The 15,648-nt window shown below is 37.4% G+C and overlaps 1 protein-coding gene across 1 annotated transcript in view; it reads left to right on the top strand.

The window, feature by feature from the left end:
- Nucleotides 1–15,648, top strand: part of DPH6 (diphthamine biosynthesis 6) — a 192,586-nt gene that overhangs the window by 169,593 nt on the left and 7,345 nt on the right. The window contains exon 7 of the mRNA XM_004010428.5: nucleotides 10,986–11,080. Coding sequence (XP_004010477.1) covers nucleotides 10,986–11,080 — 95 coding nt within the window. The remainder of the gene's footprint in view (nucleotides 1–10,985; nucleotides 11,081–15,648) is intronic.

Here is a 15,648-nt window from a genome sequence, read left to right as displayed (position 1 = left end):
AGAAAGCTGTGGTACATATACACAATGGAGTATTACTCAGCCATTAAAAAGAATACATTTGAATCAGTTCTAATGAGGTGGATGAAACTGGAGCCAATTATACAGAGTGAAGTAAGCCAGAAATAAAAACACCAATATAGTATACTAACACATATATATGGAATTTAGAAAGATGATAACAATAACCCTGTATGTGAGACAGCAAAAGAGACAAAGATGTATTGAACAGTCTTTTGGACTCTGTGGGAGAGGGAGAGGGTGGGATGATTTGGGAGAATGGCATTGAAACATGTATAATATCATATAAGAAATGAATCACCAGTCTAGGTTCGATGCAGGATACAGGATGCTTGGGGCTGGTGCACTGGGATGACCCAGAGAGATGGTATGGGGAGGGAGGTGGGAGGGGGGTTCAGGATTGGGAACACGTGTATACCCATGGCAGATTCATGTTGATGTATGGCAAAACCAATACAATATTGTAAAGTAAAAAAAATAAAATTAAAATTTAAAAAAATAAATAAAAGATGCTTACTCCTTGGAAGGAAAGTTATGACCAACCTAGATAGCATATTGAAAAGCAGAGACATTACTTTGCCAATGAAGGTCCGTCTAGTCAAGGCTATGGTGTTTCCAGTGGTCATGTATGGATGCAAGAGTTGGACTGTGAAGAAACCTAAGGACTGAAGAAGATGCTTTTGAACTGTGGTGTTGGAGAAGACTCTTGAGAGTCCCTTGGACTGCAAGGAGATCCAACCAGTCCATTCTAAAGGAGATCAGCCCTGGGTGTTCTTTGGAAGGAATGATGCTAAAGTTGAAACTCCAGTACTTTGGCCACCTCATGTGAAGAGTTGACTCATTGGAAAAGACTGATGCTGAGAGGGATTGAGAGCAGGAGAAGAAGGGGACGACAGAGGGTGAGATGGCTGGATGGCATCACCAACTCGATGGATGTGAGTTTGAGTGAACTCCGGGAGTTGGTGATGGACAGGAAGGCCTGGCGTGCTGCGATTCATGGGCTCACAGAGTGGGACATGACTGAGCAACTGAACTGAACTGAACTGAGCTGATGCCAAAATTAAAAAGATTCTTGGAAGGAAACCTGTGACAAACCTAAACATCATGTTAAACAGCAGAGATAGCACTTTGCCAACAAAGGTCCATATAGTCAAAGCTATGATTTTTCCAGTAGTCGTGTACTGATGTGAGAATTGAACCATAAAGAAGGCTGAGTACTGAAGCTTTTGAATGGTGGTTCTGAAGAAGACTCTTGAGAATCCCTTGGACTGAAAGGAGATCAAACCAGTCAATCCTAAAGGAAATTCACCCTGAATATGCATTGGAAGGTCACTCACTGGAAAAGACTCTGATGCTGGGAAAGATTGAAGGCAATGGGAGAAGTAGGTTGCAGAGAATGGGATGGTTAGACAGCATGACTGACTCAATGGACATAAGTTTGAGTAAACTCCAAGAGACTGTGGAGGACAGAGGAACCAGGTGTGCTACAGTCCATTGGGTCACGGAAAATCAGACACAACTTAGCAACTGAACTACAAATGCCAAACTTATTTCTATTTCTAGTACCCGTCATGTACTCTGGGACTTAACACATGCTGTTCCTTTTGGAACAGTTTTTATCTCTCCTGCCTTTTCCCTCTCTCCCTTCCCATCCCCTTCCCCCTCTCCCTCCCTCTTTCTCTTTCCATCTCTCCCTCCAGACTTTCCTGGTTAATTTATCCTTTAGATCTTTGAGAAGCCTTTTGAGGTCCTTCCAGTTAGATCCCATGCTTTGTAGTCCCACAGCATTTCATGCATTCACCAAACCCACCCCTACCCTTTATTGTAACTGCTTGTTGACTTTCCTCCTGTACCTGCAGACAGTAAGCTATTTTATGCAAAATTTATGTCTGTTCCTATTGTTATTCCCAGCACTTAAAACAATGCCAAACCTACAGTAGACATTCAATAAATACTTCTTCAATAACTGCTATGAATGAAAATATGTAGGGTGAAATTATTTTATATGTTAAATATATCATTTATATAAGAAATTATGGTGACTCCTATAAACATCATGGTTTTATCTAGGTGGTAGGAGGGATGAAGGAAGTACAGTTTCATTTGGCCCTTCTTTTATTTTTTCCAGTTTTAAGTTTACTAACAGCAAATGAGACGGGTTTAAAAGAAGAAATATTTTGATTTAATAAGAAATTCTCACAACTATGATCATTACAATCTTTTATAGGGATAGAAAATTAAACAGGGAAATCATGATGCCCCATTACCTTTTCAGTTCAATAATCAGTAGAGTCAAATGGCATTATTATGAATATGAATGTTTATGTGAATAAATGTACCAGAAAAAAATAGAATCATGTAAGTAATTTCCTTTATATTTACTCTAGGAATTCACTTTTTAAATGCTCAGTCTCCAAGGCATTCTTATAAGTCATGAAATGACCCAAGTCAGCCACATCTGTTCAAAATGTGTTTTAGAAAATTTATCTTAACAATAGTCAGTTGAAAAATTTATGTTCACCTTCCCCAAAAATTTTATCCAAAAGAGAGCGTAGCATAATTTAGATGTATATGAAGCAAAGACCGTGCTTTAATACAATGAAAATTATGTTGTGACACCAGTAAAAACTGATCTTATTGCTTCTGGTTAGAAAACAGAAACATATTTCTTTTCAGCTGGTCAAAATCCTTTTGAAATTTTGTTTTATTTTATTGATTTTATTAGCTTTATTTTTTTGCATTTATATGAAGGATGAGACCACTTGACTAATGTCAGACAAAATAGCAGGTATATTAAGTTTATAAAATAGTCATCTGATTTGAATCTTTTTCTGTATAACATTCCCCAAATGGGTAAAAATAGTAATATTCTTGATTCAGTGGGTTAGATGAGAAAAGTATTGACTACCTTGTGTAAATTTTATTTAGTTTTAGAGTTCCAAAAACAGAAAATGTTGATCTGATTTTGTCCTATTTCCAAGGGTATAACAAAAGCAATCAGTAACTCTCTCTCCTCCCTTTTACTTGATAATTCTGTTTGGTGGTGGCTTACTTTCTGTGAGTACAAGGCCAATTAGACTCTTTTCTGGAATTATGCAGGATGTCTGGACCATGGAGAAGAGAGTCATTTGGTCTTTGAGTGCCATGTGCTACATACACTACTGGGAGAGAACTATGGGTTTCAGAGGGTTTAAGAAATTTAGAAACTTACAGTCTCATGACAAACACTGAAATTCATAGTGACGCAATACAGAAATATGTCACAAGGCAGCACAGGACAACTCCACAGGCAATAATAGTGATTTCTGTAAGCAGACCAGGAGGAAGCTGCATGTTATGGTTTATGTTGATTACTTTTTATTTCAGTTTTTAAGATTAAGTCTTCAGGCTTTTTTCAGCCAGTCAAGATTCTTTTGAATCTTTATTTAATTTTCCTATTGTATTAGCTTTATGTCTTAGTATTCTTGTGAAGGGTGGGATCAAATGGCTGAAGTCTTTTGACTCTCAGTTTATAGAGCTTGATTTTTATTGAGTAGGCAATGGTAGACACCATAAGTTTTTGAGTGGATGAATGCCATCTCTTATATTGTTAAGGAAAGTTAGTGTATTGATAACATGTAGGTAGATGAGAGGGATGAAAACAAAGCAGGGAGACAAGAGATTACTGTAATAGTTCAAGCCCAAAATAATTAGGAAGGGTATTAGAAAGGAAGAGAGTGTTTACTTTGTCTCATTCACTGCCGCATGCCTTATGTATAGAATAGGATTTAGCACGTAATAAGTCCTGAGTGAATATTTGTTGATTCAATAAATGAATTTAAGAAAAATTTTAAATGTAGGCTGTGTGGCAGAAGGAAAAGGAGTTAAGCTCAACTCCAGTATTTCAAGCTTGATTAAACTATTATAGAAATTGAGCAGGGAAAGAAGATTTTGAGGAAAAATCAAGAACTATGTTTTATTTAAAACAACAATTCAGATTAGTCACTTAGTTGTGTGCAACTCTTTGTGACCACATGGACTGCAGCACGCCAGGCCTCCCTGTCCATCACCAACTCCCGGAGTTCACCCAAACGATTGTCCATTGAGTCGGTGATGCCATCCAACCATCTCATCCTCTGTCATCCCCTGCTCCTCCTGCCTTCAATCTTTCCCAGCATCAGGGTCTTTTCAGATGACTCAGTTCATCGCATCAGGTGGCCAAAGTATTGGAGTCTCAGCTTCAAAATCAGTCTTTCCAATGAACATTCAGGACTGATCTCCTTTAGGATGGACTGGTTAGATCTCCTTCCAGTCCAAGGGACTTTCAAGAGTCTTCAACACCATAGTTCAAAAGCATCAATTCTTCAGCACTCAGCTTTCTTTATAGTCCAACTCTCACATCCATTCATGACTACTAGAAAAACCATAGCCTTGACTAGATGGACCTTTGTTGGCAAAGTAATGTCTCTACTTTTTAATATGCTCTCAGGGTTGGTCATAACTTTCCTTCCAAGAAGTGAGCGTCTTTTAATTCATAGCTGAAGTCACCATCTACAGTGATTTTGGAGCCCCAAAAATAAAGTCTGCCATTGTTACCACTGTTTCACCATCTGTTTGCCATGAACTGATGGGACTGGATGCCATGATCTCAGTTTTCTGAATGTTGAGCCTTAAGCCAGCTTTTTCACTCTCCTCTTTCACTTTTATCAAGAGGCTCATTAGTTCTTCTTCACTTTTTGCCATAACAGTGGTGTCATCTGCATATCTAAGGTTATTGATATTTCTCCCAGCTATCTTGATTCCAGCTTGTGCTTCTACCAGCCCAGCATTTCTCATGATGTACTCTGCATATAAGTTAAATAAGTAGGGTGACAATATACAGCCGTGATGTACTCCTTTTCCTATTTGGAACCAGTTCCATGTCCAGTTCTAACTGTTGCTTCCTGACCTGCATACAGATTTCTCAAGAGGCAGGTCAGGTGGTCTGTATTCCCATCTCTTTCAGAATTTTCCAGTTTATTGTGATCCACACAGTCAAAGGCTTTGGCATAGTCAATAAAGCAGAAATAGATATTTTTTCTGGAACTCTCTTGGTTTTTTGATGATCTAGTGGATGTTGGCAATTTGATCTTTGTTCCTCTGCTTTTTCTAAAACCAGCTTCAACATCTGGAAGTTCGCGGTTCACGTACTCTTGAAGCCTGGCTTGGAGAATTTTGAGCATTACTTTACTAGTGTGTGACATAAGTGTAATTGTGTGGTAGTTTGAACATTCTTTGGCATTGCCTTTCCTAGGGATTGGAATGAAAACTGACCTTTTCTAGTCCTGTGGCCACTGCTGAGTTTTCCAAATTTGTTGGCATATTGAATGCAGCACTTTCACAGCATCATCTTTTAGGATTTGAAATAGCTCAGCTGGAATTCCAGCACCTCCACTAGCTTTTTTTGTTGTGATGCTTTCTAAGGCCCACTTGACTTCACATTTCAGGATGTTTGGCTCTAGGTGAGTGATCACACCATCATGATCATCTGGGTTGTGAAGATCTTTTTTGTACAGTTCTTCTGTGTATTCTTGCCTCCCCTTCTTAAAATCTTTTGCTCCTTAGATCCATACCATTTCTGTCCTTTATTGAGCCCATCTTTACATGAAATGTTCTCTTCATGTCTCTAATTTTCTTGCAGAGATCTCTAGTCTTTCCCATCAATGCTCCCAAGTAAAACCCTCAATAAGTATTTGGAGTTGTGGGGGAAGGAGATACATGGGAGAGAGTTTAATGACTAAGCTTTTCACTCTGAGAGCCATTTTGCAATAGAGATGATAGATATAATAGGAGTCATGATCCTCAAAGAAGGTATATATAGATAAAGAGCAGAAGGTCCAAGGGAAGAGCAGATTAATAGAGAAAGGATAACATATGTCAGCTACTTTCTGTGCACTAGGCATTGGATTAAAAGCTTTATATGTATTATATATTTTCATAGAGCATCCCCCTGAGGGCAGGCTTTCCCTAAACAAATGGAAATTCAGAGAACAAGTAATTCATCCCAGGTCCCCTGCCCAATAATTGTTGGAACTAGAATATGAACCTAAAGATATTTCCCCCTAGTTCTCTAAATCTGCTCAAATTAATCTCTGTTCATAAATTTTGTCTATCTTTTCCAGTAAATCTCTAATATATAATTATCAGTTCAGTTCAGTCACTCAGTCATGTCCGACTCTTTGCAACCCCATGAATCGCAGCACACCAGGCCTCCCTGTCCATCACCATCTCCCAGAGTTCACTCAAACTCACGTCCATCGAGTCAGTGATGCCATCCAGCCATCTCATCCTCTGTCGTCCCCTTTTCCTCCTGCCCCCAATCCCTCCCAGCATCAGAGTCTTTTCCAATGAGTCAACTCTTCGCATGAGGCGGCCAAAGTACTGGAGTTTCAGCTTTAGCATCATTCCTTCCAAAAGAACACCCAGGGCTGATCTTTAGAATGGACTGGTTGGATCTCCTTGCAGTCCAAGGGACTCTCAAGAGTCTTCTCCAACACTGCAGTTCAAAAGCATCAATTCTTTCGCGCTCAGGTTTCTTCACAGTCCAACTCTTGCATCCATACATGACCACTGGAAAAACCATAGCCTTGACTAGATGGACCTTTGTTGGCAAAGTAATGTCTCTGCTTTTGAATGTGCTATCTAGGTTGGTCATAACTTTTCTTCCAAGCAGTAAGCATCTTTTAATTTCATGGCTGCAATCCCCATCTGCAGTGATTTTGGAGCCCAAAACCTAAAGTCTGACACTGTTTCCCCATCTATTTCCCATGAAGTGATGGGATCAGATGCCATGATCTTCGTTTTCTGAATGTTGAGCTTTAAGCCAACTTTTTCACTCTCCTTTTTATGTTAAAGTCCTTGTCTGTTGGGTTCAGTATTTGATTAACGTGTGGGTCTGTTTCTGTTTTGTTTGTTTTTCCCCTGATTATAGTCACATTTTTCACTTTTTATCTCTTAATTTGTTTTATATATTTTATGGTAGATAATGAATAAATAAGAACAACAGAGACTGAAGTAAATGTTTACTCCAGAAAAGTCACACCACTTCCTCTCTGTGACAGCTAGTCTGAGGTGTTTATTCTTTTTAGTCTATTTTCCAGTTGAGGTGAGTCTGGTTTGATTTTTGTTTCATTTCAGTTTGCTACTTGTTTGAAATGTTTTGAAAGCAGGATAAATGTTCTCCATTTATCAGGGCATGTGATCTATTCTCCAATGAGTCTAGAGATCTCTTCCTCTTCCTCCTACCCTGTCCCCATGTTTTAAAGTCCTACACCACTGTTTTGTGCCTTATCAGGGCCTTACTACTCTCAGCCTTTCTCTGCCCTCTCTCTGGCTTTCCAGGTCTTGGCTGAAATCTCTCAATCTTCCTGCCCTGTAACCACCCCTTGGTACCTTGAAAGTTCAATAGAAAAGACTTACTGGGCAGGTGTTCTTAAAGGGATCTCTGTCTCTCCCCTCTCCTGCCCTGGAGAGGGGCAGTTTTCTGAAGGTAGCCACTCTGTGCACTTAGTTAAGACTCTGAAAAAGAATTGGCAGGCTATACATACTCCCTGGGCTCTTCAGGACTCTTAATAATCCAGCACAGAGGTCCACAAGAGTTTGGCTTTCCACATACGCTGATAGACACCCCACATCCATGAAGCTTTGCTTCTACTCTGTCTGTTCCCCCATTAGGAAAGTGGCCATGAATCTTCACTCATCTCAGAAAAGCTTACCCTGATCTGCTATTAGTTCATCCAGATGCCTTTGAATTCTCAGATCTCTGTATGTAAAACACAAAGGTGTGGTTTTGTAGCTGATCTGGCATATTTTTAGTGTTATGGTGACAACAATTGTCTGCTTCCACTTTTTATATACTAACTGATACTATTTAATAAATGTCTTAATCCTTTATATCATACTTTAGGGGGAAAAAAGCAACTTGAAAAACACTTTTTTTATTTTTCAATATAGTTTGCCATCTTATTCATTTAAATTATGGAAAGAATCATGATAATTCAGTAAGGAACTAAACCTTAGGAAAACCTATCCAGTATTTTCAATTACAATGATATTGACAGAGAAACTATCAAAGTGAACTGCAGAAACTGTATTTGGAATGAGGAGGTGCTGGCCTACACTAATACTAATTCTGAGTTGGAACCCAGACACAGACCTGAGATACATTAGAATAAAGTTGCTACTTTCTATGAGTAGTGTAGATATGAGCAACACTTGCTTACATGTTTTAGAAAAGCAGATTGAACATCTCATACCACAAATATGTCTCTGGATTCTCCACTTACCTTAACTGACCCCTGTTTTAAAAAATCAAATCACACATGCATGCTAGGTTGCTTCAGTCATGTTCATTTCTTTACAGCCCCTTGGACTATAACCCTCCAGGCTCCTCCATACATGGGATTCTCCAAGTAAGAATACTGGAGTGGGCTGCCATGCCCTCCTCCAAGGGATTTTCCCGATCTAGGGATCAAATGCATTGGCAGGCAGGTGCTTTATCACTAGCACCACCTGGGAAGCCCAGTCAAATGCACACATCATGCTTTTGTGCTAACAGGTTGTTGATTTCTAACATAGTGCTATGCCTTAGCTAAAGATTCCTTAAAGAAAGTGGCTAGCTTAGGCTTTGCTTCTTGAGGAGGTTCTCTCAGGACATCAAAGGGCCTTGGAACTGGCCAAATGTAAGCCAAAAAAGATGGAAGTTTTCTGAATACTTATGTCTACTAGAGCTTTAAGCTAATAGAGTTTAGAGGGTCTGCAAAAGACATCATAAAGATTCATAGGCTACTTTGTGGTTCATCAGCCAGAAAATGCACTGCACTCTTGGAATCTGGAACCCATGGATTCTGGAATTCTGAAATCTGTCTTGTGTAAAATCTTTCTTGACTTGGAATCTGTGTCCCTGCTGGTCAATGAGTGGTAGAGGGGGAAGAAATTGTACATATTATTTACAGAATCAATATCACTGTTTCATCATACTGTGGTATTGAAATATAGGGTGCAATATATTTAGTAAGCTTCCAGAGACCAAGGACATTGTTTGTTTACTCCTGGAACTTTTTCATCTAACAAAGCCTGCCCAATAATCACTGTTCAGTAAATGTTTGTGGAAGAACTGACTGGATGAATATTATGGAAATATTTTATGTGAATTGAAAATATCACTGGATACATCCAAATTTTAGATTTCCTAGTGCTGGTTGGCTTAATATAGCAGCTTACATTATTTTTACTTAGGGGCTAACAGAATTACTTCAGTAGGATAACAGCTATGCCAACATTAATTTTAAAAAATCCAATTATGCTTTTGTGGTAGATTATAGAAATTTTGCAAAGCTTCAATTATACATTTTCTAAAAAAAGAAGTCTGTGGTTATTAAGATATATTCCCACATAAACAAGACTGACCATAAAGGTGAGAGTAGAAGCTTCCCTTGGCAGAAAGTCACTGGAATGAGAAGACCAATGAAGGGAGATGAGAAGGGGTCGGGCACTAGCTGACAGAACAAGGAAACGCCCTTGAAATCCATACCCCATTATTATTCCTACATTTTTACTGCAAAGCAGACATTAATTTAATTTGGTTTACTACTATAATCTATTCCTGTTATCTGCTCTCATAATGGCTGGCTGCCATAATTCTGCCTTGCCAGTTCTCTACTTCATGACCCACCACAGTGAAAATTTATCTACTACGTTTTTGCAAGTTCATATACTAAATGCCATCTCATTTTCTTTCCCTCACTTTTCTTGCTGTTTTGCTTTATAGGTCATTCACATTACCACTGATCCTTAGAGGGAATAGAATTTTCATAGATCCCTCCTTTCAGTCCCTAAGGGCACATAGTCAATAGATGAAATGTAATGGAGTCGGAATGGTAGCACAACTATAAAAATAACCAAATAAATAAATGTATAATATTTATGCAGGTAAAATTGAAAACTTAGGCCACAGTCCCAGCACTGGCAGTAGCAGAGAACATCAGTGGAGTCACTCTTCCTTTGGGCTATGAGGATTTGGGGCTAGGAGAGGTTGTAAGCAGGAAAAGCTATAAAATTCAGAATGAAGGAGCTAGAATCATAGTGATAAAGCCTCCATGAAAGACCAGAAAGATTCTGTTGCACAGCCAGTGAGAGTGCTCCCCAGCTCTGATTCCAGCCTTGTACCAGCCCAATAAGAGAGGATTTTACTCTCAGTATCAGGATCATTTAAATAACAACTTGTATTTGATGCAAAGCATGGGGTCGGGGTGGGGAGTGGTTGTTTCTTTGCTGTTTTTTTTTTTTTTTTTTTTAATTTCAGGTTTAATCAGACAAACATTATAAGCTATTCCAACCTTTCTTGGAGTTAGACCCTCCCAGGGCTTGTTTGAAGCATTAGAACTTCATTAGATCTTGATATTCTTAGAACTTTACTACTACTAATAATAACCTTAAGCATAATAACCATGTTTATGACTTCCTTTCGTTCATAAGCCCAAGGAAAGGCCTTAGATTACATTCTCTTGTGTTGTCTGAGAAATTTTCTAAGTGCATTTTTTCCCCTTCCACATATAGGTCAAAGGGCAGGGAAAGCACAATTTGGCTGCATATATTCTTATTTAGTACAAAATGACTTAGTATCCTTCCTCCTTTTGAAGCTAAAGCTAGTGTCAAACTTTATAGTAATCTTTAAGCTTTTTCATTATACATAAAAATGTTGGTCTAATATATCTTTTTATAAGGATTTGGGGATTATTTAAAATGCTATGCTTTATGATAACATTCTTCAAATGGTTTTTAACAGTTTTTAAACAGAAATATACAATCATTTTCCTACAGCTCACAATCTATTTTGGAATTAAAGTTTCCAACATGGATATTTTTTTAGGACAAAATAAGTTAAAGGAACATTTTTGTTATCTAAGTTTTAAGTTTCCTGTTTCTTTCTCTTTTTTTTCTATTTTCAGCTTTCTAAGAAATATGGAGTCCATGTTTGTGGAGAAGGCGGAGAATATGAAACATTCACTTTGGATTGCCCTCTATTTAAGAAGAAAATAATTGTGTAAGATATGATTTCAGCATTTTCTTCCCCTTCCTCAAATTTAAGTGATGGAAGCAACTTAACTTTAAGCTGGAGGCAACTTTTGTTGGGAGAAATAGAACATGTCCTCCAAGTTCACAAACACTCAATTTGTGTAATACCAGTGAAGTCGTCTGAATACCTAAATCAATACCTGACAAGACGAGGCCTTCATAGAAGCCTATAAACTTTTTAGACATTGCACTTTCGTTTACTTGCTGATTATGGCCTGCAGTAAAACTGGTACCTACACACTGACACTTTTATCCTTGCATGAAGTGTGAATTGCCTGTATTATTTATCTTTCATTACAGCTACATTTGATAAACTGCCACATCAGTAGCCTGTGGGTTCCATTAACTCCATCCTCTTTTTCCTTTTTCTTGGCTTTAATAACTTTGAATGGTTATACTAAACAGTTCTCTTCAATTATTTGGGGTTATTTTTACATATAAACTTCTTAAAAATGAATTCTGTTTATGGTGAGTAGTGTGATTTCTTTGCCATAAATTGTTAAAAATTTGTGTAGTAAAAGACAGGGACTTTCTTCAGTTCGTTACATCATTACCCTTACTCTTAATTTATGTCACTCTTCTCATATGCTAAGAGAGCATTTTATTTGCTTTTCCTAAGCCCTTTAGCTTCTGGAAAAGGTTGTCAGAATTATGCTTGATTTCAGAAACCTCATCTGCTGAAAGATTAGAATCTTGGATCGAATGAACAGGTTCAATGTTTTCAACACTGAAAGGTATTTCTTTGTACATACTAATAATGAAGGAAGGAGTGTTTTAAGAAGTAAAGACAACTCGAGGTGAATTTTCTAAAAAAAATACCTTTATCTTCAGAAACACGGCCAAGACCTCAACCTTTGCAATATTTGCCCATTCTTTCTTTTCTTGTTTCTTCTAACTTCTTTCCCATTAATAATCATCAGAATAACAATTCATTTGGCAAATATGTACCTATTACCTATTATGCCTGAAACATTCTACTGGGCACCATGGATGTTGGACATAGTTCCTGTCTCTAAAATGATGGGAGGAAGACACATCTGCATAGAATTTGACACAAAATGGTAGAGAATAAGAGTCACAAGAAAAATTTCATAAATAGGAGGTATTTCTCCTGACTTCAGTGATTACAAAACAATTCATAATTGAATTGTGCATTAGGTATTGCTTCTATGAAAAAATACTGTTTTGTTACTCAAGAAAAGCATTTCCATTCTAGGGTGAAATTACAGTATAATGGGAAACTTGCAGTATACTTACTTATTAATATGGGACTAACAAAATTAGGAAAAAAATTAAAAGCACAGAGAAAAAAAAGCCAAAGAAGAATATTCTTCCTATTTATTTGACAACTTGAGGTCGTAGGGCACCTAGAAGTCTTTATGGACAACCTAGAATTATAAGAAATGTACTGCTTTATATTACATAACCAGAGGGTTTGTTTATCATAGTAAACTTTAGACCTGAAAAATGAATCTTTCATCTTATCGTTTTGTAGATAAGGAAACCTCAACCTAACTGAGACAATGGCACGATGGGAGTTAGTCATGATGTTGAAGAGAGGGAAGTCGGGGGAGGTGTATTAGAACCCTCTAGTGCCAAAATGAGCTGTTCAGTTGAACTGGGTGATCATTTGTTGAGGAGAATTATGTGGGTGGAACTCTGCAGGCTGCTGCCCTGCTCTAAGAGTTCTTTGAGAATGGAGGGGCTAGTCAGCAATACTGTAATGTGTACCCCTTAAGAACAGAGGAAGACGTGCTGAGGATATTTCTTTCTTGTCAGCTAATCACTAATCTAAATCGGATGCTTAAGCAAATTCTTTGCTTTGTTTTCTTCATATGTTCTGCCTCACCTCAGCTTCACAGCTTTCTTATTTAAATTCTTTCCTCTAGATTGCCTTCCCATTTATCCCGATTTTGCTAAATCCTTCCATTTTTAAAAACTTTGGTAGTTTTTGCCCCCAGTGCCTATTTTCATAACTGAACTCTCAGAACATACAGTGAAAGTGAAGTCGCTCAGTCGTGTCCGACTCTTTGTGACCCCATGGACTGTAACCTCTCAGGCTCCTCTGTCCATGGGATTTTCCAGGCAATAGCACTGGAGTGGATTGCCATTTCCTTCTCCAGCGGATCTTCCCAACCCAGGGATCAAACCCAGGTCTCCCGCATTGTAGACAGATGCTTTACCGTCTGAACCACCAGGGAAGTCCCCAGAACATACAGTAGACACTACTATAACCTGTTATATACTATAACTTAAGTATAAGTTAAGAAAGAAATACGTAAAAGTGAAATAGTATATATAAAAAAATAAACAATAAGTGAAATTAATTCAATGATATTCAACATTTATTAGAACATACAGTAGACACTAATAAATGTTGGATATCATTGAATTAATTTCACTTGTTTATCTTTATATATACTATTTCACTTTTATGCATTTCTTTCTTAAGCTATACTTAAGTTATATTATATAACAGGTTATAGTAGTTGACTGGAAAAAGAATATCACCCACTATATACAAAGGCTTTCCTTTACTTTAAAATAGAAAATTTCCTTACTATACTATCTGATAAGCACTGAATGTGATGATATGAGTGACCAAGCATTGCACATTCTAAAACCATTATGTAAATTATTTCACTTAGAGATGGTTGTCCTTGTGATAAAATTAAAAGGTAAGTTTAGACCAGGTAACTACTTGTTAACAACTGACTATTAATCATCATGGATCCTGTAAATTGGACTTTATTTGGGAGACAAATTTATGCTATTTCCTATTCTATTTGATATAGTAGTGATCTTCCACAATTAGCATACAACTAGTTGATTATTAGGAGTCCCCTTTTAAATTTCTGATTCAAAATTTTATTTTTAAAAAGGAGATTACATCTAACAGGAGAAAAATATAAACTTTTTCATGTAAAATTATTTGATTATAATTGGTGATTTGAAAAAAAACACAGATTAACTCTCGTATAATGAAGTAATTTAGACAAATGGGATGGTTCTAGAAGTTTAGACTTCCCTTGTGGCTCAGCTGGTTAAGAATCCACTTGCAATTTGGGAGAGCTGGGTTCGATCCCTGGGTTGGGAAGATCCCCTGGAGAAGGGAGAGGCTACCCACTCCAGTGTCCCTGATCTGGAGAATTCCATGGTCTGTATAGTCCATGGGGTCGCAAACAGTTGGACATGACTGAGTGGCTTTCACTTTCACTTGCTAGAAGTTTATTATGAGATATATTAACATTTAAAAATCTTGTAGGAAAGACTAGCATACCAGTCTTGGCCTGGAAGTAATTTAGAAAAAATTTTACTAGACCATTTTACAATATACGTTTCACATCAATTACGATGTGCCTACCCACTTCTAGATACAAATTTTTAGATCAGAAAATAGCTTTTTCCTGAGGAGCCTTGATAAAAAGAATTATGGCTTAGTCTTTAAGAGAAGAAGATACTTGTGGGTCGTAAAATAATAAACTTATTTTCCTATTGTTTCTTGCTTTGAAATATGTATGTATGTATATTGAAAGTAAGAATTGAAACACAAGAAATATAGCCAATATTTTGGGGAAAAAAAGTAAAAACTGAAGTCTCAGTACTGTATTAATGAAAGTGATAATTTTCTTCTTGCTATTGATGAACACATCTTTAATGTCAGTATTTGATACAACGCCACATTTCCATTTGAACTAACAATATTAATATACTACTACTAGACAGTTGCTATGTATGGGATGGGTGGATGGATAGAAGAAACAGTGGGAAGGAAGGAGGGATGAAAAGAACTAAATTCGATGATTAAAACACTATGCACTCATTTTCCCCACTCACTCCTGGTTTCTACCTATTCAAGTCAAGACATAACTCAGCCCAGAGCATCCTAATATCACATTTAGCAGTGGGGATGAATCAAGAACTTTCCTTATCTACTTTCTCATGTCTCTCCTATATCACTTTGGAAATTAAAATATATGAACTAATTTTCCTTGTATTTAAATTTATATAATTATTTTTATTATGCTAGAGGTGCTATATGATGTTATTGGTATATATGTGTGATTATGTTCATCTATACATATACAAGTAATATGCATGTATGAAAATGTATATATTCAGGTAAAGGTAGGTAATTGAAAAATCTGTGTGGATTTTTGATAGTAAATATGTTTAATGAAGTTAAACTATACAGTAATTTTTTTTATTCAACAAATGAGTGAATACCTGGCAATATATTCTTCTCTGAGCCAGAGGTGAAGGGAATATGGAGGAACAGACAAAGATGAACAAAACGTGGTCCCTCATTGAGAATGAAGACAAGCACAGAAACACATAATTCTAATACAGTAGATGTATTATGAAGGGGCTGTTGGGTTGCAAAGATCCCTTGGAGGAGGAAATGGCAACCCATTCCAGTATTCTTGCCTGGAAAATCCCATGGACAGAAGAGCCTGGTGGGCTACAGTCCATGGGATCACAAAGAGTCAGACACGACAGAGCAACTGAATGTGTGTGTGCATGCGCGCGCACACA

The sequence above is a fragment of the Ovis aries genome, chromosome 7 (genome assembly GCF_016772045.2).
Source record: "Ovis aries strain OAR_USU_Benz2616 breed Rambouillet chromosome 7, ARS-UI_Ramb_v3.0, whole genome shotgun sequence".
NCBI lineage: Eukaryota > Metazoa > Chordata > Mammalia > Artiodactyla > Bovidae > Ovis > Ovis aries.
The sequence above is the reverse complement of the archived record's forward strand: the minus strand, read 5'-3'. Positions and strand labels throughout refer to the sequence as shown.